Here is a 26,360-nt window from a genome sequence, read left to right on the forward strand (position 1 = left end):
TAATGTATAATTTACTTAACAACATGGTGAGAGCCATATTATTGGATTTTAGTTGGTTTTAGAATGTCGTTAAATTACTACTTTAAAAGGAGGTTGTTTAAAAGGATTACTATTAGAATTTGTATAACTTTATTTTCTTTTGATAATAGCTTTTAAGATTGGTTTTGATTGATAGTAACTTCTAAATATTTAGAGTCACCTTTGTTAGACATTGGTTCTTTTATTTGGTATTTAGAACATAAATTATGTAAATCTTATAAGAAAAAGGATTGAAGAAGGATTTTGGTAGAAAAGGGAGTAATTAGGACACCATTATAGATGAATGGAGATGGATGATGAAAATCTCTATTCCTATTGGTCAAAAATCATGACCAATTGGCTTTGAGGAGGCTATTTGATGACATATTAGGGATTAGGGTTAGTTTTTCTGGGCCATTCGAGCTTTGAAGGCTAGGGTCAGCAAGTTTAGGTTTTTGGCTATGGTTTTGGTGCAAATCTTGTATGATTTGGAGTTTATATGAAGCAAATATAGGCACTCAAAGTTAAGGTGTTGATTTGGGAGCTATTGCCACTCTTTTTGATATAATGCACTCGTACAAAAGGCAATTGAGGATCGGCAACTGCGATTGGAGAGAGCACTTTTGCGGCTACTCTTTTTGCACACTGCTTACTAGATTCCAAGTTGGAATGAAGGAGTTATTGGATTTTGAAGTCAGTACATGCAATCTAAGGGTAATAGGTGACCCAATTTACTAGTGGTTGTGTCTTGAGCTATATCTTGAGTAATTTGACAAGGTTTTGGCTCAAAATATCAAGGAATGTGTAAATTCATGTCAATAATCTTTGTACATAAGTTTGATGACATTTGAGTATTGGGTTCTTGAGATATTAAGAAAATAGTGCTCAGGTGCTTGTAAGTTATGGTTTAGAGTGTCTGCTAGGGTTTCTTAGATGCCAAAAGATCGGAAGTGATTCTGCCATTGGTTTTTTTTGTGATAAAACTTAAGGGTGAATCCTACCTACCCTATAAATTTAAGACAAATTAAACGGTTAGATCAAGAGTTATGAATTTCTAAAGTTCAAGAAGAAAAAACACTTTGAGGAAAAAATATGTTTTGAAGGGATTTTGTTATATTTTGAGTTTTATGCAAATTAAAGGAGTTTTGGAAGCTAAGACAAGATTCATATAAAAGTTTAAGCTAAACTCTCTACAGCTAGATATCCAGTGTATTTCCAGATAGCAAATCACACTATACGACAACGTGTGGCATGTGGTTAACTTGTTGACCAAGTTTTTAACTTATTAATCAACTACAAATACATGTGAAGTCAAAATAGCATCTAAAAAGCTTCTAGAAAGCTTTTTCAAAAAGTATTATGAAATTAATCTACTTTTACCTATTTCTATCTATTCATATTACTTAGGTAACAATTACAATAAATATATGTCCATGACAGATATGTTTACAATTTGTAAAATTCTAAGGGATATATTTGTAAATTTTCCTTAAATTAAAGATAAATTTATTTAATATCGCTTAGATCTTTTTTCATTCATGCCAACTTAGTCCAAAAGAATTATAGATAATTTTTTATTTTATTTTATTTTTTAAAAATCATGCATCAAACCTATTATGAAACAATTCTCAATTCTGCTAAGTTTATACAAATCAATTTTCATTTGTGTATAAAAAAATCATTGAATTTGTCAATCAAGCCATATGATTGTAATGGTTTCAGGAAGGAAATTAATGAATAATAAACAAGTACATGAATTTCCGACATCAAACCTGACCACAAAAATCAGAATCCAATCCACAATTGAATTTTGGAAAAAGTAGTTGATCTGGTCAGGAAACCCCACAACACATCAACTTTTGGATGAATTTTCCAGCAACCATCATATATAAAAAGTTGAAAAACCATCAAACACAAAACGATGTTCAGTATCGATCAAAAAGTACTAATTGAGGGTGTTCTCATTCCACTCAATCCGAAGAAGAATAATTTTTCGTGATGCAAAGCTCAAGTGGGAATACATCCTTTTGTTTTTAATTTTTCGATTTCCACAAAGAGCAGAAAACAGCAACAAAGCTTCGATAAAAAGCTTAAAAATCACGGAAGACCTAACACTTGTCAGACTCGAAGGAATGCCACTTGCGAATTGGACAAAAGCACCGAAAGCTCGACGACAAGCGCGACAAATACACTAAAAATAGAGAAGCATGGACACGAGACCCGAAACGAAGCGCGAATTCGCCGCTTCCGACAAAATTACATGTATCATATGAAACTACGGCGCTGGTCCCCGCGGGATGGAGGGTGTGAAGTGACCTCATGCTTGACGAAGTGGATACTGCATTAGTCGTCGAATCCACGTCGATCGCCCCATCTCCCTTCCCCCACCAGAGCTAGGTCTTTCCGCTTCCTCGCCTCTGAACCCATCGATTGTCGAAATGACGATTTTGCTGAATAGTTCATGACTGCAGATTTTTGTTGTTGTTGTTGTTTCAGAGCTTGGGATGCTGGTTGATTGAGTGTTTCGGTGTGTAACGTGCTGCTCCTGTTTGCTGCAACCAGTAGTTGATTGGTGTCGTAGCTGACTTTGGACTCTTGGACGGTGTAGCGAAAGGGTTTCATCAATTCGAGGTGGGGTGGAATTTGTTAGCGGCCGAGGAGTCGGCGAGCTGTTTGCGTCGTGATGGTTGGTTGAGCTGTGTGGTGGTGTTGTATGGTGGAGTTTTGGTGTGGGAGTGGGGGGCTGGTGAGAGGATTCGGAGAAGGTGAAAATTTCTGGATATGGTGAGGGCCAGTAATGCCCTGGTGGCGACGAAATGGGTGGGGTTGTCGGCAGCTATTTGGGTGCAAGCCTCGGCTGGAAACGCTTACATGTTCGCGTTCTACTCTCCGACGCTCAAGTATGTGCTTAGTTATAACCAGGTCCAGCTGAACAACTTAGGTGTGGCGAAAGATTTCGGTGAGAATGTGGGTCTCCTTGCTGGCGTTCTGTGTAACAAGCTTCCCCCGTGGACGCTCTTGTGCACTGGCGCTCTCTGCGGCTTCGTGGGTTATGGATCTTTGTGGCTCGTCGTCAGTGGTCAGATTGCTCCCATACCTTACTGGCAGGTCAGTGATCGCCTCTCTGTTGTTGAATCTTTCCGTGCCTATTTCTGTCTCTATCTGCTGGAAACTATGAAGAAGAATGAGGCTAAATCTTGTGGCCGTTTATGAGGAGTTTATTGACTTCTATGGACGTTCACGACCTTTACCTTAGCATGAGCTTGGATTTAGAGGAATTTGGGAGTGGGAATTTCATCCAAGCTCTGGAAAACTTGGCTTATGGAGAATTGTTTTTTAAAAACTTGATTAGGAGCTTTAGCTGTCAGGGCTTTTGTGCTTATGTGATTTGTGTATTGCGGGAATTGTAGATGTTCGTGCTGCAATGCATTGCTAGTAATTCGGCAACGTGGTTCAATACAGCAGTTCTCGTCACATGCATGCGCAACTTTCCGCACTCGCGAGGCACCGTGGTTGGCATTCTCAAGGGTTTCGTAGGCCTTAGCGCGGCCATCTTCGCGCAATTCTACACAGCTCTCTTATCATCCGACGCTTCCCAGCTCCTGCTCTTTCTCGCAGTTGCTCCAACGGTGGTGTGTCTCGCCTCCATGCTCTTCGTCCGGCCCGTTTCAGCGGTTCAGAATGTTAGAAATTCCGACGAACACAAAAAATTTGACTTCATCACCGCTATGTGCATTACGCTCGCGGGTTACCTCCTCATCATCACTTTTATTGAAAGAATGGTTGTGATGAACGACGTCATTCTCATTATGTTGACAGTTGTGATGGTGCTCTTCTTAGCCGCTCCTTTAGCTATCCCAGTCAAGATCCTGTCGGGAGACTGGTTCGGCATCACTCAAATTACAGAAGACTCACTTCAAGATGCCCTGGAGCCACTACTCGAGAAAGATCCCAAGGCGAATGCTCAACCCTCAAACCCGACATCGATGAGCACCGAAGGAAAATCACCCCAAGAGGTTGCGACTTCCACACAGACTGATTTGAGAGCCTTGGATTATGAGGAGAAGGGGAAGAACATGATATTGCACGAACACAATTTAGCGAAGCTTACCCAAGAGGATGACGATCCGGAGATTCTTCTAGCTGTCGGAGAAGGAGCAGTGAAGAAATCCAAGAGACGACCGAGACGAGGAGAGGATTTCAATCTCCGGCAGGCGCTAGTGAAGGCCGATTTCTGGCTTCTTTTCTTTACATTTTTTTGTGGAGTTGGATCTGGCGTCACCGTAATCAACAATTTAGGCCAAATCGGCGAAGCGCAGGGATACTACAATATCAACATCTTCATTTCTTTGTTCAGTATAGCGAATTTTCTCGGGCGTCTTGGAGGAGGCTCCTTGTCTGAGCACTACGTCAGGTCTGACGCACTGCCCAGGCCATTGTGGATGGGAATAGCCCAGATCATTCTCATATTTGTCCACCTGATTTTCGCATCTGCGTTACCTGGCACGCTCTACGTTGGCTCCATATTACTAGGGCTGTGCTATGGCTTCCACTTCTCAATCATGGTGCCCACGGCGTCTGAGCTTTTTGGTCTCAAGCACTTCGGCAAGATCTACAATTGTCTCACCATCTCCAATCCTCTCGGTTCGTTTCTGTTTTCTGGGTTCATAGCGGGGTACCTGTACGATGCGGAAGCTAAGAAAGGCTCAGGGTTTGGAAGCAATCTTAAGGATCAGGAAACTTGCACTGGTTCCCATTGTTTCCGACTGACATTCTACGTCCTGGCTTGTGTTTGTAGCGTGGGTGTCATATTGACAGGCGTTTTAACGTACAGGATTCGAAGTGTGTACACTTCTATGTATACGAAATCTCCTCATCCTTCCACATCCGATCTTCAGGCGCAAGAATCAGTGGAATGAGATTTCTCTTTCTCGAAATGCTCATGTTTTGTTAGAGACCCAATTTTGATAAACCAACTACTGCACCATGAGCGACTGATACTAGTGTTGCAATGGAAAATCTTCCATAGACACATAGACTTGAGAAATTTTTGCTAAGGGAGAGAAGTGTGTTACAGGAGTTTCACGTCGCAATGGTTGGAGAATTGAGTGCTGTGTTGGGTTAATGCTGCTGCAATGTGTCATATGAGATGGTTTCTCTTTTTGCAGAAATGTGGGTATGGGTATTTGAAAAACACAATAACAGCTATGTGAATCATGATGGTCTCTTTTCTGCATGAGGATACTGTGACGACTTGTTTTTTGAATGTTTTTTTATTTGGTGAAAAAAGTTATTGTTTGGAAACTTTGGTTTTTGGAGCTAGTGTAAAGAGGTGGTTTGAAATGACTCTAAACTACCAAAGGATGATAGGCTGTACTCAAGTATGCAAAAGTATTATCAAAAAGATTGGGAGTTCAAATCTCAGTCGTGAAATTATAACTATTTTGATGGAATCTTGAATAAAATTTATTCTTATTTTGTCTATTAAAATATAAATACAAAGATGCTAAAAATTGAACCATATTAATTCTATTGTATTTGTGAATAAGGTGGCTTATATCATAATTGTATAAATTTTAATAAATATAAAAATATGGATTATTTTAACTTTAATTTTGGCTATCTTTAGATATTTTAAGATTTAGCTTCTAATGTTTTATTAATAACAACCTCTTTGGGACGGCCTAATGCATTTTGTAGACAACAATTTTATTTATGCTATACAAAAAAATAAAAATAAAAAACCAAAAACAAAGTATTTCAACTTAATATTTTCTTCTCACAAACTCTTAGATGATTTTTCTAAATATAAAACCAATTAAAAAATACATCTTAATTTTATCTAATTATAAGCTTTAAAAGAAGTGGCTTTTGATCTTCTTTCTAAAGCATAAAGGATTTCTTTGATATCCTACATTGCTCATACAAATAATAACTTATTAAGTTATTTTTAGAATTAAATGTATTTGTGTCTTTAAAATCTAAGTTATAGTATTAGTAAAGTAGGATATTTTGCCATAGTATTTGATTAAATTATTATTGAATTCCCTATTTTATGTACCAAACATATCATTATGCACCAATATCAAATGTTTTATTTAGATGATCTTTAAAATATTATTGTGAGGGATTAAGGCCCCTTTTTTTTTTTTTTTTTTTTTTTTTTTTTTTTAAATTAGAGTCTTAGAGGATTGTTAATAATTAACTATAGCAAACAAGAAAGTGTTTTTTTATTAAGAATGTATAGATTGATTTTTTTATCTTAATCTATTTACCAACATTTTATCTATCTTAATCTATTTACCAACATTTTATCTATCTTAATCCATTTACCAACATAAATATGATTATTTTTGATGTAAAAGAAATTCCAATAATACATATATACAAATAAAATCTAAAACTTCTATAGATAAAAATTATTGTTTTAGTAGACATGGTAACCTTAGAAGACTTTAACTTTAAGAAAAAGGATCAAAGAATTAACTAATTACATAAAATCAATAAAATAACAAATAAACCAACAAAGCATTGAATCTAAATTATAAATTTTGTTATGTTTTCTATAGATATTATTAAATATAAATTTAATGCTTTTAAATTTTCATTATTCTATAAATTCTTTAATTTCAAAAATATGTGAAAATCACCAAACATAGGTCAATTAACTAGCATAATCTTAGAAAAAAATACTTATTCATGAATATTAGTTCAAATTTTGATAAAAAAATATTTTTTAAGGTGATAATGCATAAAGATATTTCTATTCTAGATTAAACATGTTAGAATTGATTAAATTATCTAGTAAATATAAAATAATAAAATATAATTAGATAATATGTTTATTATATTGAAACTTATTTTAATATTCAAATATATATTATTTAAGCATATAGTATTTTTTTTAAACTAAAAAAATGTAATAAGATACCTACTTAATAAATGAAAAATAGTTATAGAACCATAAAAAAACATAAGGAGAGAAACAAAGAATATAGATAATACAACTTTTAGTTGTGATTAAATTTTAATTAAAAAATTCTTTGAGTTAATAAAATTAACTATACTATCAAAATAAACCAGTAGAAATTTTAATTAAAAAATATACTTTGATAGTATAGTTTATTTTGATAGTATAGTTAATTTCACCGACACCAACTTGGGTGGCGAGCTCATTCAACAGCATCACATTCCTGCTCTCCCCTGCAGCTTCTACCTGCTCCATCAAAGGCTTTCATGTTTGTCTTATAATCAGTATACATCTAGAGCATCGCATACTCTCGTTATGATGTGCATTGGAACTGCTCAGTGAGGAAAGGAGTATATTCCACACTAAGAGAGATTTCTCATCCATGTCTGCAACGAGTGCCGCGTTCCTGGCTCGGAACAGATCTAGAGCAACTTCCATCACTGGAATGGTCGGCAGCTAGATGTGGGTTCTCACTTCACTGTGTGGATGATCTCATTCTTGACGCGCAAAGACTCTTGACTAGCACGATGAGCTGCAGCGTACAATTGTTGATACTTCGACTCACAGCTCTCCAAGTGGGGTCCAGTGATTTCAGATGAGAATGATCTGAGCTGATTCGGCATGTTGTGTGGAAGGCTTCTGTTGGGATGCGTTTGCCAAATCACCGTGAAGTTTCACGATTAGCGTCTGTTGAGATGTCTGGAGAAAGAGACATGCTATTAGATCGTGCTGACTGTAATCTAGTTGAGATATTCAAACGAATCTTTTATGATTTGCAGGCGATGGAGTTTCCTCCGGTGCTCTGTTGCTCTCAAGCCAGCGTCCTTCAGGGGACAGTTCTAATCCCTTGTTCTCGACTTGCCACCAATGCCCCGGAATGCACAAACTGTCTTGCAAAACATCGGTGTATTTGTTCACCAAGGCGTAATCTCTACCAGTAACCAGCTTGAAGCTCTTCGACTTGGCTCCTTGGTAGCCATCCACATGGTGCAAGTAACACTCTAAATCGTGCCAATCCAACGGATCTTTGGTGTGTTTCAAGTAAGTTGACAGCTTGGGATCAAGCCGAAGCTCGATGCCGATATGTTTGGTGGCGTCCGACGAGCCCCAGAGAGGGTAAAAATTAGCGATACTCTTAGGCACGACATCATGCACATTCACCACCCGCAGAACCTTCACTTGCAATCCTTTGACTCTTCTCCTGAATGCAACGTTTCCGACGTGAGGGCTTCCGAAAGTGAAGACTGTCAGGGGGATGGCGGAGTTCGTTGGGTGCTTATTTAGACCTCTCTCCGCAATCTCGTAGGCAGATAGAATGGCAAGAGCGCCGCCGAGGCCATGTCCAGTGAAGGTAATACTGAGGTTCTCGTCTTTATAGAGCTCGATTAATCTTGAGAGTTCGGTTATAACCTGCATTCGGATGCGAAGAGTTTTAGCATCTACAAGCATGTTGCTTAACTCCGTCGCAACAGAAACATCACCCGTCAAAGTATTAACTCAGACATGTGAGATGTGGGAGAGACAAATTCACAGACTGACCTGTTGAGAAGCGCTCTTCTGGTTGAATTGCGATGACTGTCGTTAGCAAGTGTATAATCTCCAGAATCCCCTCTCTACTTTACGGCATTGCACCTCAGATACAGTGGACTTCTCCCCCGCAACCCAAATCGGTGCCATTTGCGTTTGAGCATCAAAGAGCCACTCGAAATTTTTTGCCGTCCCACGACATGCAACTACTATGTCCCTTCTTCCCAGCCGCTCTAACTCTTGCTCGCACGTCGCAACGGCCACATATCCCATCCAGTTTGAGTCTCTATCCCAGCTCTCGGAGCAGACAGACGATTGCAATACCCCTGGGAGTGAATTATCGCTTGTTGCGTACAGGTATCTTGTCACCTCGTACCCACTATCTTGCTTGTGAAGCTTCCGAAATAGAGTTTGTTTTGAGTATCGTGCACTTCCGGCATATTTCGACTGAATGTTCCATTCGACATTATCGTACGCAAGTTGTGCAAAGTCACCATAACGAAGAAGCTCTTTTCTAAGTTCGAGGTTTAGGGGATCCAGAAGGCCATTCCAATTCTCAGCCCCGTGAATTAGTCTCCATTTACTTGAGGGTGACACCTCAGAGGGCTTTGATTGCTCAGGAAGAGATGGGACGGGAGAGTTAAGGTCGAGGTCGCTAGAGCTTCCGAACTTGGAGCTGCTGGACATATTCAAGCTCGTGAAATGGAGGCTTTTGTTTGTACCAGTTTCGGTGGGGGAAACAACGGTTTCCAAACGATATTTGGTGTGCGGTTGTATCTGCCATAGCTGCCCTATCTGCGACTCTTCCTTCGAAAGATTCTTCTTCGCTTCGTTACTCACATCAAGTGTTTGAAACCCTACAGTCTCTGTCATGCCCTGTTCCCCTGCGGCTTTGTGGTCGAATGAGGGAGTCTCCTTGGTATCGGAGCCATTGGTAACAGATCTGCAAGGTGCGTCCTCTCGTACTGTAGCTCTAGATCTCGACCAAAAACCTCTTAACTTCCAGTTTCCAGAAACAGATCTTCTAAGCACTGAATCGACTGTTGGTGAAGGTTCTCCAGTTGAGAGGTCTAGTGGGGCAGAAGCGTTAGTGAACAGGGATTGATGGCGCCTGTGTGTTTTAGGTCTAGCTTTCGACTTCACAAAATCATCATTTATCGGAACATTGACGAGGCTTGTATACTCCGCGACTTCTCCACTGGATGACATTACGGCAGGTGTTGCACGCACCATGTTAAGTTTCTAGTAGAAGCCTCGAGCTTACACTGCTTCCTGAACTACGTGTGGATTAATACTCCGCGCCGAACAGTCGTGGATAGGAACTACAGCTTCAAGCAATTCTGACAACTGCAACTAAGACTATCAGACAAGATGCGGCACGATCGCATGGGGAACTATACAAAGCTAGATTCCCACGTCTCAGAACGGCGTCGGTATCGAAGCATAGAGACACAAATCCCGTCACCTGTCTGCGTGTATCTCTACGAGACACGCCAAACGATCTACTAAAACTCGCTGCCAAATCTTCGTGCGATTAAGTACTGAAGAAGAACCCGAAAACCATCTAGCAGCCAAAGTCACTGATTGTGGGCTACTTCGGACAACGTGCGTGTGCCCCTGACAAACTGCAGACAAGAGTTAGGAGGTCGAGTGATGCGCGATGTCACGTTTCCAGGGAGACCCCAGCTCAGGCATCTCGGAAGCATCGTGTCCAGGTTCAGAGGTTCAATGAAAAACGCCGCCTGCGACGACTTTGCTGACCAAACAAACAGCCGCCTTCGCATCACTCTCACGTAATTCAAACATAGACACGTTTTAAGTAAATGAAATATATACACATGCATGTATCGAGAGGGAGGTTCAATTGAATTCTGGTTAATAAACAGTGATTCCATGGAGAAGTTCACATGAATGTACTAGTTTAAAGTATATTTTCACGTGAGGTTTTTTTCTTTCTAGAAACTAATATATCAAGCAATAACGTAATTTACAAAATTAACATACACGTGCAAACATCGACAAATGGCAAGTGCTCTGTTTGATGTTATCCACTTTTATTTATTTTTATTTTTATCAATAACAAGACTCGATGCAGTAGACAACCACATGTTTTGTAAATTACAAGTACTTAATTATTTTGGGATAGCTATACATTGATGGTAAGATGAATGGCCATTAGTAAAAACGATACTATTGATACAGTAATTCCATAAATAATACCACTACTACACCACAAACATGTTATAATTGAATTCATTGTTAAAGCAAGATACATAAAATATTTCTCGTCGACGTCGTCGACCTTCGTCCACGGACACAAGTCTTCGTCGCGTTTCCGTCGCTGCGACACCAGCTCGCACTCAGTCGGGAGATCGATTGCGGACTCGGAGATTGTTGCTGCCACGCGAGAGATTCCAGATCGGTTTTCACCTTGAACCACTCCAGATCTGCAGCTCCTCTGTTCCAATGTGATAGCAGAAGAATTGTGGGGTTGTCATTTTCATCAGCCAGAGTGGGTGTTAAACTCGCGACAGTCAGTGTCGATTGTTTTTCTCAAAATGGATGTAAGCATTTCTTATTCCTTTTTTTTGTGCATTTCCGTTTGCTATGTAGCAGCATTGATTTGCTTGTGATGACCTGTCGACAAATTGGGGTAAATCCTGCTTGTAGTCGCACCAAGGGAGCAAGAAGCGGCATTTCTCTCAGAAGCGTAGGGTTTAGTTGGTGTTTTAGTTTTGAGGTGCGCGTGATCTAGTCTTTGTTATGCCTGATGGGAATGTTTCCTTTACATGGGATCGTCACTGTCTGTCTTAATGACCATGTAGCATTGGACCTAGACGATCGTATTTGACACGCACTTAGTGCTGCTCTGTTGCCTTCGTAGCTAGTTTTGCATCGCTTTGTATTTTAGAATGTTACTTGCTCTTGTCTGGAGCATATGAGGATAGTGAGGGGATGCAATTTCGTATAGGATAGGGGCAATGTTGTGTTTAAGCTGCAGAGCACCTACTGAGCAATGCACATTGCAGCTACGACGGGATCAATTAACCACACGATTTTGTTGCGGTGATTTGATTTTACCTGGGATATTTGTAACTTGTAATCCCGCGAATCCCACATGTATTTATTCTACGAGACTTAAATGTAGGGATTTATAGCCTCTTTATTCTGAGTTCATTCATGTAGAGGCTTAAATTTATGTGCTTGGCTTGGTAATTAGCACCGCCACTTTAGATATGTATGCCTGATATCTTTTTGGTTTGCAGGTCTCTATTTCGTTGGTGAAGAACGTGATACTTCTAGATTCTGAGGGGAAGCGCGTGGCTGTCAAATATTTTTCGGATGACTGGCCTGGCTTGTCGGCTAAATTGGCCTTTGAGAAATCTATTTTCACGAAGACGCACCGAACAGGTGCTCGTTCAGAAGGTATTTTCAAATCCAATAGGCCGTGGATTATCCTCGTGGATGTGTGCAAAATATTTTCATCAGGAGCGTTGATTTTTAGTTGTCTGCATGATTCCGTAGCATAAGGAGTTTCCGAGCCACAATTTCCTTACCACGATCCGCATCTCTAGTATTCCAGCTGGAGAAAGAGCATGAAATGACATGCTTCTGATGTTTTGATTCTGTCTTGCAGCGGAGATTGGGCTGTTGGATGGTTATATTGTCGTGTACAAGTTCATCTCCGACCTCCATTTCTACGTGACCGGAGGTGAAGATGAGAACGAAATTATTGTGGCCACAGTTTTGCAAGGATTCTTCGATGCTGTTTCACTACTTCTCAGGTGGTTCCTTCTATTTTTTTGCCAGATTCACTTGTCTTGTTTTGGTTCATGCGATCTTTTTTCTTGAATTATCCTCTTATAATGGAGGTATTGCTTAGTATGTTTATGACTAATTTTCCACCTATTGGTTACCGTTCAGTTTTTTTCCTTTTGGTCAGTCTTGATAATCGTTTCAGTTCAGTAAAGTTGTGACAAATAGTTCATGTATAGAATCTGAAACTCATGCGAATGTCGTGCTGCAGGAACAACGTCGACAAGAAAAATATCTTGGAGAATTTTGATCTTGTTCTCCTTTGTCTCGATGAGATTGTGGATGGCGGGTACAGTACTTGTTTTTGCATCTTAGTTCTAACCAATATATTCTGACATTCGGTGTTCAGGATCTCCAACTTTTCGATTTCCTCGAGGAAGCGACTTGGAAGTTGCAGGAATGTTAATGATAGAGTTGATGTTCTAGCAGATGCACAATATTAGATATAAGAATGGTGGTACAATATGCATGTCACGTGTGGACACTCGTGTATTTCGGAGCTGTGCTTGTTGGGACTTTATTCATTGTTTAATTAGGATGTGTTTGTGTTCTGCACAAGTAAAGCCCTGCTGACATTTGACCTGGATTAATCTTGTCTGTGTAGAATTATATTGGAGACGGATGCGAATGTTATTGCTAGCAGAGTGGCGATGCGGGGTGCTAATGATGACGTACCCCTATCAGAGCAGGTATTCTTGGCTAGCTTTCTGTACTTGTGTTGCTTTGGCACTTCTTCCAAGGACTCAAGTGGTCGATGGTGGGATCAAGTCCATCGCTTGCTATTTTTGAAGGCAACTTCACGAATGTGTTCACTGTTGAGCTGCAAGTATTATGCAAGTATCTTTGTCATCTCACAAAACTTGTTATTATGTAATCATAGTTTCCTTCTGTCTGAAGTGTTCTTCCGCTCTCATCCTTTTTCATGTTTTTCATTGTATTGTGCAGACAATCTCTCAGGCACTCGCAACAGCGAAAGAGCACTTTGCAAGATCACTGCTCAAGTAAAACATTGGGCGTAGAATGTTCATGACGAAGTAGTAGAGAATTTTGGCACTTTCCGAACTTCCTAGAACAATACAACGCCAATCCTAGTGATTTTTAGCTTGGTGCAGTGTATGAACTCCTTTTTACGAATGCACACCCCCATCATTGTTTCTTCTTCTTAGAACAGCCGTTTTTTTTTCGTAGGGATACATTGACCTTAAAATGCCACTGAAGAGCTCTGTTCACTAGAGATTTCTGAAATAGAATAGGATGCGCTGTGGTCAAAGCTTGTCTTGTGTCCACTGTAGTTTGTGGGCACATTCTTTTCTAATACAAGTATATTCTAGCGAAACAGTCGTTGAAACGTCTAGTATTTTTGTTCATGATTTTACTGAAAGTAACCTTAACAAGTTAGTGTATGAATGGATGGGTCTTTCCTTTTCTCTCATCTTTTCTAGTGTGAGGTGTAAAGCCCAACTCGTACCTTTTGAGGCTAATGTCTAACGAGTAATCTAATCAAGGTGTCTCTTGCAATTTCTTTAGAATGTATATCAGATTATTGTCATTTCTCGACCTAAGCAAGCCTCTCGAAGGTAAGTGTCAAGTAAAGAGCAATGTGACTTGATCATGTCCCAGGATTATGGCGCGTCTGGCGATCTTTTAGCGAAGACGTGAGAATGTACTTGAGGTCAAACAAAGCTTTCTGGGGTCGCCTGATACTTGGCGCACTTGGAAGACACTGCGTGAGATAGTTTCATGTGATTCATAATTCATCGTAATGTATTAGTAACTGGTCACCCAGCTGCGGGTGGTGACGACGGGGTTCTCTGGGCTTGGGATCATTACATGTGACCAGCCTTTACTAACTGCTTTCACCAACTATTTGTTGTTTCTGTGGTGGCAGGCTGCTGAATATGTCTGCTGAGGGACGACTTTGTTAGTTAAGCCATAACTACCATTGATTCACCTCATCTTTTTGTCGGCTCCATTCATTTGAAAAAATTGAAGGATTGGTTCAGTTGACATGCATAATGTCATGCATGTTTAATTCCTTCAAAATTCTGCATTCGCATGAGCAAGTGCTCCGTTGTTGCTGTCGTGTTATTTTTTTTGTTTTTGTTTTTGTTTTTGTTTGTTTTCTTCGTTCCACTATGGCCTCGTTACGGAATGTCGAGGATTCCTTCGTTCATCTAGCAACCAGCATTTGCTCATCTATTACCTGAAGCCTTTATTTATTCCATGTAGGAAGCAAATACCAATCGTTTCTGTTGCGAAATTTCTCTCTAATTCATACCCTTGTTCGTCTCCATTTCTTATCCTTGGTACGCTTCTCGTGCAGAAGTATCTCATTTTATTTTCATTTCTACGATGCTTGCACTTGGCTGAAGTCACAGAATATTTTGAATTTATTGACTGTCTTGGACACATATTTTTCCGAATCTAAATCAAAAACTTTTCTTCAGGGGACTGGTGAGTTTGCTTTTGTTTAGCTTGTTCCTGGTGATTCTTGTCTCTGGGAGGCTCATTTTCAGACTGAAATTACACTAAAGGTATCAGACTCGTCATCCTCAAATAAGTTTGAGTACGAGTAGGAGCAGGTAACGGCCTGTTCGATCGAAACTGGATTCTCGAGGATCTAACACTGGAGTGGTTTGATCAATACAATATACTGAAGCCACTTCGCAAACTTCATTCCACAGATGGAGTTTTTCTTAATGCAACATAAACTGGGGAGAGTCCAAATTCGTTATGTTTGTAATTCAAGAGAAGGGCAAAGTGATTTCATCAATTATCATCGACATGCCCTGCACTCGGTTGATCCGTCCCCATCCTGGCAAGCAGACTTCCCGGAATTAGTGCATCCATTTGCAATTTCAATTTTCTTTAATACGGTTATAGATGTGAGAATATGTTACTGCAAGTGGTTTAAGAACGTGTATCTCCTAATAAATTTCTTGCGTCAATTCGACAATTCTGAACGAGCTATTTTGCTTCTTTCTTCCCATTTTTTTTTTTTTTTTTTTTTTTTTTCCCCTGAAGATTTGGGTGAGTGTGTGCAGTTGAATTTTTTGAAGATGTGCCGTGAACGGCCTATGAGGATGTATGAGCACCGCTATAGCTGGTTGATACTTTTAGGGTTGTTCCTCAACGCCTTACATAGTGTTCTATGCAGAGGTAAAATCGCATTCTCTTTTTGCGCATGAATCACATTGAATTTTCTTGATTTTAGTCCAGCTTTTCAAACGTTTTCTTGGCTTCACTGACTATCGTTTTTCATACAGTTCACGAATCTTTTTGCTGCTGTGAAAGAATGTATCAGTGATGCATTTGCTTTGTCTGGATTTCAGGGTTTGCTCCTGAGGTAGTGGGCACCAAACTGGGCCCAAGCAAAGGAGGCACGCAGATTAGGGTGCACGTGACAGGAAAGGAACTTGATGCTGTGAACCCACACTATGTGAGGTTAACGATTGGAAGCCTGTCAAGGCAAATCGTTTAACTGTCAGCAATGGAGGGATTGACGACGAGTTTGTTATGGCCCCATTCCAAACTTCTAATAAGGGCGTTGTTCGCCTATCCCACTCTCTGGATGGTGTCCACTACATCAATGCTGGTGAATTCGTTTATTATGGTAAGCGCCCTTACGTGTAGGCCTTCAGTGTGTAGACATTACTTTATGACGTACTTCTAATAACGGCGTTGAATGAATAGAATGAATTCCAATGTTTGATGAAACTTTTTCGGAAGCTTTCATCGCTCCTTAGACACAGCACCAGTGGCATTAAAACCTTTGTAGAAAACTGGTGGATTAGCCTATTGCCGTCATTCTATCTATGACAATCATTATCATGAATGGGTCTTCATTTGAGAATTCAGGTGTGTGTGGGGTCTAGAAACGTGGCTCAAACAACGAATAATTTTTAGGTACATTTTGTGCAGATGGAGAACAGTTGGCAAAAACTTACTTCCATTCAGCTGATACGGAAGGTGTCTGGGACCTTCAGAACTCAATATTTCCTTGTATCGACATGAAAGAGCTATTGTCCATATCCTTTACGCCAACCTGTGAAGACGAAGATGGAGTTATAACTGAGGCACGCTTTCCGATTTCATACGAGTATGCCTGCCAAACTAATGCCAAGTTGAGCGTACATTGTGCTATTGAATCTCCAAGCCCGCCACCCAATCCTTCCCCTCCAGAACCTCCACCGAATCCACCTTCACTTAGCCCGTCTATTAGTCCACCTCTCAAGTCCTCCAGAAAATCCACCGAATCCACCTTCACTTAGCCCGTCTATTAGTCCACCTCTCAAGTCCTCCAGAAAATCCACCGAATCCACCTTCACTTAGCCCGTCTATTAGTCCACCTCTCAAGTCCTCCAGAAAATCCACCGAATCCACCTTCACTTAGCCCGTCTATTAGTCCACCTCTCAAGAGTCCTCAAGAAAATCCACCGCCAGGAGGCCAGGTTATACCTTGCATCATTAATGCTTGCATGAAATATCTCTGTCTGGTTTAGCTGGTTTTTGAATCCCACCATCGTTCTGTATTATTCTTAAGGTGGAAATTTGAATGTCTTTTGTGTGTTTTCTCCGTTGCTAAAAGTTGTCTGCCAGTTGGGTTCAAATATGCCCTTATGTACTAGAACGACACAGGAATGGGTTTGTCCATCACTAGTGATGTTTGCCACACCTACAATTATGGATGTTGTTAATGTGATGACTGATGTAGTTGGATCCTTTATTGGAATCGGAGGACCAATGACATATGTTTGCTATCTAGGGTCATACAAATTTTGTATAGAAGTAAATTCTTTTTTCATAGTAATAAACGATGCTTTGGCTTTTTTATTCTATTCAAGTTTTTCTTTACAAATCAAACATATAAGTAGAGTTGTAACTTGAGAAAAGTTTTTAATAAAGATTCAATAATAATTGACAAAGTCCAAAAATATTATACATCTTTTATTGTTCTTGGGATCTTACAACCTATGATAGTTTAGACCTTCTTTGGATCCATCATAAGGCCTTCATTGGAAATGATATTCTCCTAATACCTATTCTTGATGGTGATCTTATTAAATCCTCAATAATCCACACACATTCATAAAGTTTATTTATTTTTTATTTATTTTTTCTTTTATAATATAGGAGCATCAGTTAGAAATTTAGAATGGCGTATAAAGTTCTTAGCTAAGTTGTCATCAATGTATTCTTTAAATGGAACCAGCCTATTTTGTGATAGGCTATAGATTGGTCTAAATGGTGGTTGAGTTTCTTCTTGAAGATCGATGGAACAATCATAAAGACAATATTTTGGAAGAATATTGGTATTTTTTTATATTTTTTAAAATGTCCTAGAAATCTTGATACTAGCTAGGAATATCACTTGATATCTTCTCATCATTAACAATGGATGTGGCATATACAGCAAAAGATTGTCCTTTATTTGCGGCATGCATAAAAGCTCTTGTACCTATCAATAAGGATTTGGATGTACTATATTTATGGATTTCTATTTGTCTAACAAGACCTTAAGCTAAACTATGGAAAGAATCAAGATTGCTAGAAATCCAACATATTTGAGGATTATATCTTTTTAACTACAATAATCCTAAAATAATTGAGTTAGAAGGAGATTTAATCACATTAAATATTATTAAACTATTATCACCACTAGTTGCTACTTCTACAGGAATAATTTTATGTATAACATCCTCAAAAGACAATGAACATCTATCTATTACTTCTATATGTACATGTTTGATTTTCTTAATTAAGGATATATCTTATTTTTTGAGAAAGTCTTCATCTATAAAATAGGTTGAGGCTTCTGAATCCAATAAAGCTACAACTTGGTGATTTTTTGGTCCTAAACAGACTTCTATTATAAAATAAGGTGAGGGATCAGAAGAGAGAATAGAATCTTTACTAGATATTGCACATGATTCCAGCCACATGGTCCCTATTGTAGCTAGAGCAACTCGTTTTTTGATACATTGTCTTCTTTGGCAATTGTGCTTCTCATTTTGTAATTGCATTGTTTCTTTGGACAATATTGAGCAATATGCTTAGCTTCTCTATAATATAAGCATAAGGCCTTTTGATGTTGTCGATTTTTTTCTTGCTTTGTGAAGAATTTAAAATGTATCATATCAATTTGCATTGATTTTAGCCTTGATAAATAAGTTTATGAAAACTTAGGAGCTGCCATCATTATTTGATTTATTCTTTTCTAGCCATATTTTTATTCTTGACATCTTTCAAATAATCGATTGTGGCATACAATGGCTTGAGCAATAAATTATTTCAAAGATTTTATCTTTGGCATTGTCAATAATAAGTCTTTGACATTATCCTTCAATCCATATCAAAATTGATTGATAAGGACTTTATCATTTTAGTCCAGGTCGCAAGCGAGGTTTTAGAACTTAGCAACATATATGGTGATTGACCATTGTCGTATGGCGTGATTTGCTATGTAGGAATACACTGGGTATCTAGCTATAGAGAGTGTAGCTTAAAAATTTATATGATTCTTGTCTTAGCTCCCAAAACTCCTTTATTTTTGTATAAAACTCCAAATATAACGAAATCCCTTCAAAACATATTTTTCCTGCGAAGGGTTTTCTTGCCTTGAAATTTAGAAAATCATAACTATTGATCTAACCGTTTAGTTTATCTCAAATTTACAAGATAGGTAGAATTAACCTTTAACTTTTATCACAAAAATAAACCAACCGCAAATGCACTTCCGATCTTTTGGCATCTAAGAAAACCTAGCAAGCACTCTAAACCCTAATTTACAAGTACCCAAAAAACTATTTTCCTTATATCTCAAAATCTCGAACTCCAAATATCATAAAAATTATGTACAAAGTTTACTAACATGAAATTACACATTCCCTGAAATTTTGAGCCAAAGCATTGTCAAATTGCTCAAGATATAGCTCAAGAGACAACCATTAGTAAATCGGTTTACTTAATACTCTTAGATTGCATGTGCTGACTTCAAAATCCAAGAACTTCTTCATGCCAACTTGAAATCTAGTAAGCCAATGTGAAAAGTATAGCCGCAAAAGTGTTCTCTCCAATCGCAGTCGCCGATCCTCAATTGCTATCCGTACGTGTGTGTTATGTCCAAAAGAGTGACAGTAGGTCCAAAACTAACACCTTAACTTTGAGCGCCTATAACTTCTTCATAAAAACCCCAAATGACACAAAACTTGTACCAAAACCATAGCCAAAAACCTAAACCTTCTGAATCTAGCCTTCAAAACTCAAATGGCCTTGAGAAACTAACCTTAATCCCTAATATGGCCCAAGGCAGCCTCCTCAAAGCCCATTGGTCATGATTTTTGACCAAAAGGAATGGAGATTTTCATTATTCATCTCCATTCATCTATATTGGTGCTCTAATTACTCCCTTTGCTACCAAAACCCTTCTTCAATCCTTTTTCTTATAAGATTTACATAAATTATGCTCTAAACACCAAATAAAAGAACCAAAATAAGTTTTCAAATGTCACCAATGTTTAACAAAGGTGACTCTAAATATTTAGAAGTTATTGTCAACCAAAACCAATCTTAAAAGCCACTATCAAAAAGAAATTAAAGTTATAAAAATTCTATGGTAGTCTTTTTAAACAACCTCTTCTCAAGATAATAACCAAATTATAATCTACAACCATTTAAAATCTACTAACATGGCTTTCACCATATTACTTAATAAATTATATATTAAGTACATAATTACATTATTTTCATATAATAGCCAAACCACAACATGACATCGTGATTCTTGTCGTAAAGATAAGAGCTTGGTCTTTGCTACTCTTTCTTGATCACTTTCTTCAAATGTGGCCTTAAATAATTCCAAGAATGAATTCAAAATATAAAGTAGTTGCAAATCTTTTTCTATTATAGAAGCAAGCTAAAAAAGAGTAATTCTTGATAGAAGTGCACCTATAAATCTGACTTGAGTAAATCCATTGGAGTATTGGAAAAGATGTAATCTTAGATAGAACTTGACTTATTGCAAAAATGCTTGAAATCTTGATCTTGTTCTATCAAACTTCTTAGGCATACTAATCTTTATCTCCATCAAACTTATAGAAGCAAAATTTCTTAAATTTGGTTGAGAAGTTGATCTATTTGCTTCCTTCAATTACACAACTTCGTGTCACTTACTCTGAACTTCTTCCATAGGTATATGTATAATATCTCCATGGTTCACATTGAAAATACATGAGATTTCAACTCTTAGAGTATTGACAAGCTCATGAAGATCTGCAATAGTTGTAAATCTATTCTTACTTTTGCCAAGAGTAGGATCCATAATTTTTTCTTCCATAGACAATTCAAACAAATTTAAAAAGTTAAATTAGACGAAAGCAATCCACAACCTTTAATAAAAAAGAATTCTACAAAGAAGGATAATCCACTCTCTTTAAAAAAAAGATCAATATTAGAAAAAAAAGATTTTTTTTGTTTTAAGGTGGATAGTCTATAACCTTCAAGATACAATAATAGCAGTAAAGTAATCCACTCATTTATAAAATAAGACTAAAACAGTTTATTAGCACTCTTGTCAAACGATTAAGGACATGAATCTTGAAAAAAAAAAATCCTTAATATACTCTTGTATCACTGAAAATAACTAAAAAGTCACTCAAAGGTGATATTATATTAAATTAGAATGGCTATTGCCAAAAAATAAAAAAACTAGAAAGTATTGAAATAAGACTAAGAACTAGAAAGGTGTTGACAAGAGTGAAGAAGGCTTCACTCTTGCCTCCATATATACTCTTAACTAGGAGCTATGTGGTGATGTCCTATAGGACCTCGAAGACGTGTTGACTTTATAAGACATGTATCTTAACTTGTAAGGCAAGTTTTTTATATGTGTACCACATAATTAGCTTGTTCAGCAAGCTATCAACATGTGATTAACTTGTTGACTAAGTTTCTAATCTATTAATCAACTACAAATTCATGTAAAATGAAGTAGCATCTATAAAGCTTCTAGAAAGCTTCTTGTCACGGACATACTCATATAAGCCAATAATTACATATACAAATAAGTAGAAGTAAATAAAAGTATATAAAAGTAAATTAATTCTATAATATTTGATATAAAAGCTTCTTAGAAGCTTTATAGACGTTGCTTTGACTTCATAGGTATCTTTAATTGATTTTTTGGATTAAAAACATGGTCAACAAGTTGGCCATGTGCCACACATGTTGTTAGCTTGAAGACCAAGCTAACTATATGGCCCACACGTAGAAAAAATTGCCTTATAAGTCAAGGCATGTGTCCTACAAAGTCAACACATATTAGAGGTCATATAGAATGTTGCCACATAGCCCCTAGTTAGATAGTATATATAGAGACAAGAGTGAAGCCTTCTTCACTCTTGTCAACTCCTTTCTTACTTCCAGTCTAGTTTCAAGGGTCTCTAGTTTTCTTGGCTTTTGGCAATAGCCATTCTAGTTTCTCTTTCAACATACATACTTATTTATTTATATTTTTTTACCTTTCTTTGAGTGAAGGCTCACTTATCTGAATTACTTTTTCATGGAGTTCTTGTCCTTGATAGATTCACAAAAGTACACCTACAATATCAAAGCTTTATCTAATCTTGATTAAGAGTGGATTACCCCTTTTTCTTGATAAGACACAAGCATATTAGAAGTTGTGGATTACCCTCTTCTAAACTGATATTGTCTTTAGTATTTTCTTTGTTTTCAAGTCCTTTCTTTTATTTGTCTTGAGTAATATTAGACATCTTCTCTCTTCTAAGTGTTATCATGGCAAAACTTGTTGAAATAAAGAATGCAATGGCACAAATGCAAGAGCAATTGAGGGAGTTAATGCTTGCGATACATCAATTCAATTTACCACCACAAGGAACAATAAGATTGGCAGGAAGCGAAGATATAGAAATGGTTGGAGCTTCTTCAACATCTGTACTAAACCATGTCCTTTCTCCTATGGTGGAACGCCCTTGAAGTGTTAGAGAACCAAGAATTGGTCTATCCAAGAAGTTTTATGGCACCAAATCTAAGTTTCGAGGATTTATCAATCAAGTGCAACTTGTGATTGAACTTCAACCTCAAAGCTATCCAACTCCAGGATCACAAGTTAGATTCATTGGTACGCTTTTTTTAGGTTCAACACTATTGTGGTTTTTATCTTTTCTTGAACGACGAGATCCAATATTGGATAATCTAGAGGCTTTTTAGGTGGAGTTTTGATCAATGTATGGAAAACATGATGCAATTCGTGTTGCAACTAATAAGATCCGTATTTTACGACAAGGCAATCGATTAATAATGTTGTATATTTCACAATTTTGACAACTTACAAATGATATCAAGTTGGATGATGTTACACTTATTAGCCAATTTTTCTACAGATTACAATATGAGATAAAAAAATTAATGCTCAACTTACGTGATCCTCAAACATTAAGTCAAGTAATTGACTTTGCTGTGAAGTGTGAAAATCGTCTTTTTGAATTCCAATTTGAGAACCGTACAAGTGAACCTCAATATTACTATAATTCAATGGCAACACCAACACCTCTTCAACACATACATTCGAAAGTAGAGGATATGCAAATTGATGCAGTACATTTCAAACCTCTTACTGAGTAAGAAAAGATTTGTCATTGTCAAGAAGAATTATGTTTATATTGTGGAGAATCAAAGCACACTGATCAATATTTTTCAAAGAAACGACACAATCACAAAATGAGGAGTATGGCTATGAAAGAAGACAATATGTCAAAAAATAAATTTATCTAGCTACAATAGGGACTGTGCGGCTAGAACCTTACACAACATCTAGTAAAGGTCCTATTCTCTCCTTAGAGCCCTCTCCTTGTTTTACATTAAATATTATTTTAGGACCTAAACATTACAAAGTCTCTGCCTTGTTAGATTTCGGAGCCTCAGCATGTTTCTTTGATGAAGAATTTACTAAAAGACATAGCATATCTTTAGTAAAGAAAACTAAACATGTTCATGTAGAAGTCATAGATGGTCGTGTATTGTCTTCGGGAGATATTATTCATGAAACCCTTCCTATAGAAGTAATAATCAATAGTCATAATAGTTTTGTAGTATTTAATATTAATAGAACTCTCTCTAATCTAATCATTTTAGGTTTATCATGGTGAAAAAAATACAACTCTCAAATAGATTGGATTTTCCGAACTCTTACTTTTTCTAAAAGTATAACTAACAGTGTAGTTAATCAAATAGAGAGTCATAAGTCTAGTTCAATTAAACCCGTGTTTATAGATGCAAAAGCTTTCTTGCATGCTGCTAAGAAAGAATCACCATATATTATTCATGCCACACCTGTTATTACTAGTGAAAAGACTTCAAGTGGCATTCCAAGCCAATATCAAGAATTTCAAGATATATTTGAAAAAATGAATGCGGATACACTCCCGGAACATCGTCCCTATGATTGCTGAATTGACCTTCAAGAAGGAGCACGACTACCATTTGGACCAATCTACAGTTTATCACAAAATGAGTTGACTGAACTCAAGGAGTATATTGAAGAAAATCTAGCCAAGAATTTCATACGCCATTCTAAATCTCCGACAGGTGCTCCAATTCTATTTGTGAAGAAAAAAGATGGATCATTGCGGATGTGTGTTGATTATCGGGGACTCAACAAGATTACTATGAAGAATAGGAATCAACTACCTTTAATATCCAGACTTCTTGATCAACTGAATCAAGCTAAGATCTATACAAAAATAGATCTCCAAGGAGCATACAATCTATTATGCATCAAAAAAAGAGATAAATGAAAGACTGTGTTTCGAACTAGGTATGGACATTTTGAATACAACATCATGCCTTTTAGACTTACAAATGCACTAGCAGCTTTTCAAAATCTAATGAATGATGTTTTTTGAGAGTTTTTTGGACGATTTTGTGGTATGTTATCTAGACGACATCTTGATCTATTCTAAGAATCCAGAAGAACATGAACTTCATGTTTATCATGTGTTACAAAAATTAAGAGATGCAGGACTCTACACCAAGATAGAAAAGTGTGTATTCCAAACTACTTTGGTCATTTTCTTAGGTTACATTATTTCAAATGATGGACTTATGATGGATCCTAGAAAAATTCAAACTATTATAGATTGGAAGATTCCAAAAATGGTAAAAGATGTCTAATGCTTTTTGGGATTTGCCAACTACTATCGGATCTTCATCAAAGATTTCTCTCGAATTACAATTCCACTTACACGTTTGACTTATAAAGACAAACTCCAATGGAATCAAGAGGCGAAAGTTGCTTTTGAATCTTTGAACACAACGTTTGTTTCTGCACTAATCTTGTATCGTGTTCATTTTTCCAAAGCATTTTTTAAGGAAACAGATACATCAGACTTTGTTTTGGTTGCGATTTTGTCACAAATGGAAATAGATGACAAACTTCATCTAGTAGCCTTTCATTCAAAAAAATTCTCAACAACAGAAATCAATTATGAGATCCATGACAAAGAACTTTTTGCAATTATGGATTCTTTTCAAAAATGGCATTATTATCTAGAAGGCGCTTCCAATCCAATCACCATGTATATGGATCATAAGAACCTCAAGTATTCCATGTCAACATGCGTATTAAATTATCGTCAAGCTTGTTAGAGCATGTCTTTATTAAGATTCGAGTTCATCATCACTTATCGGCCAAAAAAATAACAAGGTTTGTCCGATGTCTTGTCTAAACATTCTTATCTTTCACCAAAAGAAGGAGATGCAACTTTTGAGCAACAAAGAACGGTTCTCTTAAAGTCGGAGCAATTTCATCTTTGAGTAATAAATCAACATTGACTAATGATTTAACTTTTCTCAAGCAAGTTTAGTTAAGTATGTCTTGAGATCCTCTTGTTCATGATATCAAGAATAATTCTTTTAAATCTTATGATCTCTCTAAATTCGAGTTCAAGAACAACCTACTCTATTTCAAAGAACGCCTATATGTTTTAGAAAGAGAAGCACGTTTACGTATTTTTTAAGCTCATCATGACTTCTCAACAGCAGGATATTAAGGATACAATAAGATTTTGGAGCTGATATCTAGAGATTTTTGGTGGCCTCAAATGTGGAAGGCACTCAAAGATTTTATACAATCATGTGATGTTTGCTCAAGATCAAAAACTCCTCGTCATCGACCTTTTGGACTTCTTCAGCCATTATCCATTCTAGAACAACCATGGTCTTCTATTTCTATGGACTTCATCACGGATCTTCTAATCTCAGGTTCTTATGATTCTATATTCGTGATAGTAGATCATTTTACCAAGATGGCACATTTTGTACTATGTACAAAATCTATCACAGGTGAAGAAACAGGTAAGCTCTTTCTTGACAATATCTATCGCTATCATGGATTATTTAAGGATATTATATCAGATAGAGGAAGTCAATTTGTATCAAGATTTTGGCAGACTCTTTTCTAGATTCTAAAAGTAGATATAAAACTATCTTCGATATTGCATCTTTAAACTTGTGGACAAACGGAGCGTGTTAATCAAGTTTTGAAGCAATATATAAGATATACCATTAACTACCAACAAGATGATTGGACAACTCTTTTGCTATTGGCACAGTTTGCTTACAATAATACAATACATTCTTCTACAAAATAAACACCTTTCTTTGCTAATTATGGTTATCATCCATGACTTGATACTTTTGACTTTTCAAAAGTTGATAATCTTATTGCGAAAGATTTGGCAATTCAATTATAAGAGCTACATGCAACGATAAAGGCATAGCTAAAGGAGGCTCAAGAACAACAAAAGGTCAATGCGGATGTCTATTGAAAGCAACAACCACCATTTCACTTAGGTGATAAGATATGGCTATTTTGTCACAATATCAAGACCACTCATTCTTGTGATAAGTTGGACTATCGAAGGCTTGGACCATTTTCTATTTTTGCACAAATCAATCTAGTTGCATATTATTTACATCTACCAGAGTCAATGAAAATCCATCCAATATGCCA

The 26,360-nt window shown here is 37.2% G+C and overlaps 5 protein-coding genes across 6 annotated transcripts; 3 read left to right on the forward strand and 2 right to left on the reverse strand.

The window, feature by feature from the left end:
- The first annotated feature begins 2,273 nt into the window (after window positions 1-2,273).
- Window positions 2,274-5,236, forward strand: LOC112289821 (protein NUCLEAR FUSION DEFECTIVE 4). Its single transcript, XM_024535448.3, has 3 exons — window positions 2,274-2,415; window positions 2,627-3,126; window positions 3,429-5,236. Exons 2-3 carry the CDS (start codon window positions 2,800-2,802, stop codon window positions 4,935-4,937), a joined length of 1,836 nt encoding a protein of 611 aa, XP_024391216.1. The 5' UTR covers window positions 2,274-2,415; window positions 2,627-2,799; the 3' UTR covers window positions 4,938-5,236.
- Window positions 5,237-7,011: 1,775 nt separating this feature from the next.
- LOC112289509 (uncharacterized) lies at window positions 7,012-10,142 on the reverse strand. Its single transcript, XM_090254658.1, has 2 exons — window positions 8,528-10,142; window positions 7,012-8,398 (listed from the first exon to the last, which is right to left on the reverse strand). The coding sequence occupies exon 1, from the start codon at window positions 9,746-9,748 to the stop codon at window positions 8,570-8,572; it is 1,179 nt and encodes a 392-aa protein (XP_090110784.1). The 5' UTR covers window positions 9,749-10,142; the 3' UTR covers window positions 7,012-8,398; window positions 8,528-8,569.
- On the reverse strand, window positions 7,742-8,437 carry LOC149988012 (phospholipase A1-Igamma2, chloroplastic-like). Its single transcript, XM_090254507.1, has one exon. The coding sequence runs from the start codon at window positions 8,435-8,437 to the stop codon at window positions 7,742-7,744; it is 696 nt and encodes a 231-aa protein (XP_090110633.1).
- Window positions 10,143-10,884: 742 nt separating the features above from the next.
- On the forward strand, window positions 10,885-13,667 carry LOC112289380 (coatomer subunit zeta-2). 2 transcript variants are annotated; one of them, XM_024534542.3, is made up of 6 exons: window positions 10,885-11,079; window positions 11,782-11,941; window positions 12,153-12,300; window positions 12,543-12,620; window positions 12,936-13,020; window positions 13,277-13,667. In XM_024534542.3, the coding sequence occupies exons 1-6, from the start codon at window positions 11,074-11,076 to the stop codon at window positions 13,334-13,336; spliced, it is 537 nt and encodes a 178-aa protein (XP_024390310.1). In that variant the 5' UTR covers window positions 10,885-11,073; the 3' UTR covers window positions 13,337-13,667. The 2 variants fall into 2 exon arrangements, with proteins under 2 accessions (XP_024390310.1, XP_090110785.1); XM_090254659.1 differs by lacking the exon at window positions 10,885-11,079 and adding an exon at window positions 11,133-11,255.
- A 2,141-nt stretch (window positions 13,668-15,808) lies between these two features.
- Window positions 15,809-17,265, forward strand: LOC112289547 (uncharacterized). The gene is made up of 2 exons (XM_073537947.2): window positions 15,809-15,944; window positions 16,253-17,265. Exons 1-2 carry the CDS (start codon window positions 15,848-15,850, stop codon window positions 16,600-16,602), a joined length of 447 nt encoding a protein of 148 aa, XP_073394048.1. The 5' UTR covers window positions 15,809-15,847; the 3' UTR covers window positions 16,603-17,265.
- The last annotated feature ends 9,095 nt before the right edge of the window (window positions 17,266-26,360 follow it).

This window comes from Physcomitrium patens, chromosome 12 (genome assembly GCF_059467195.1).
Source record: "Physcomitrium patens ecotype Gransden chromosome 12, ASM5946719v1, whole genome shotgun sequence".
Classification (NCBI taxonomy): domain Eukaryota; kingdom Viridiplantae; phylum Streptophyta; class Bryopsida; order Funariales; family Funariaceae; genus Physcomitrium; species Physcomitrium patens.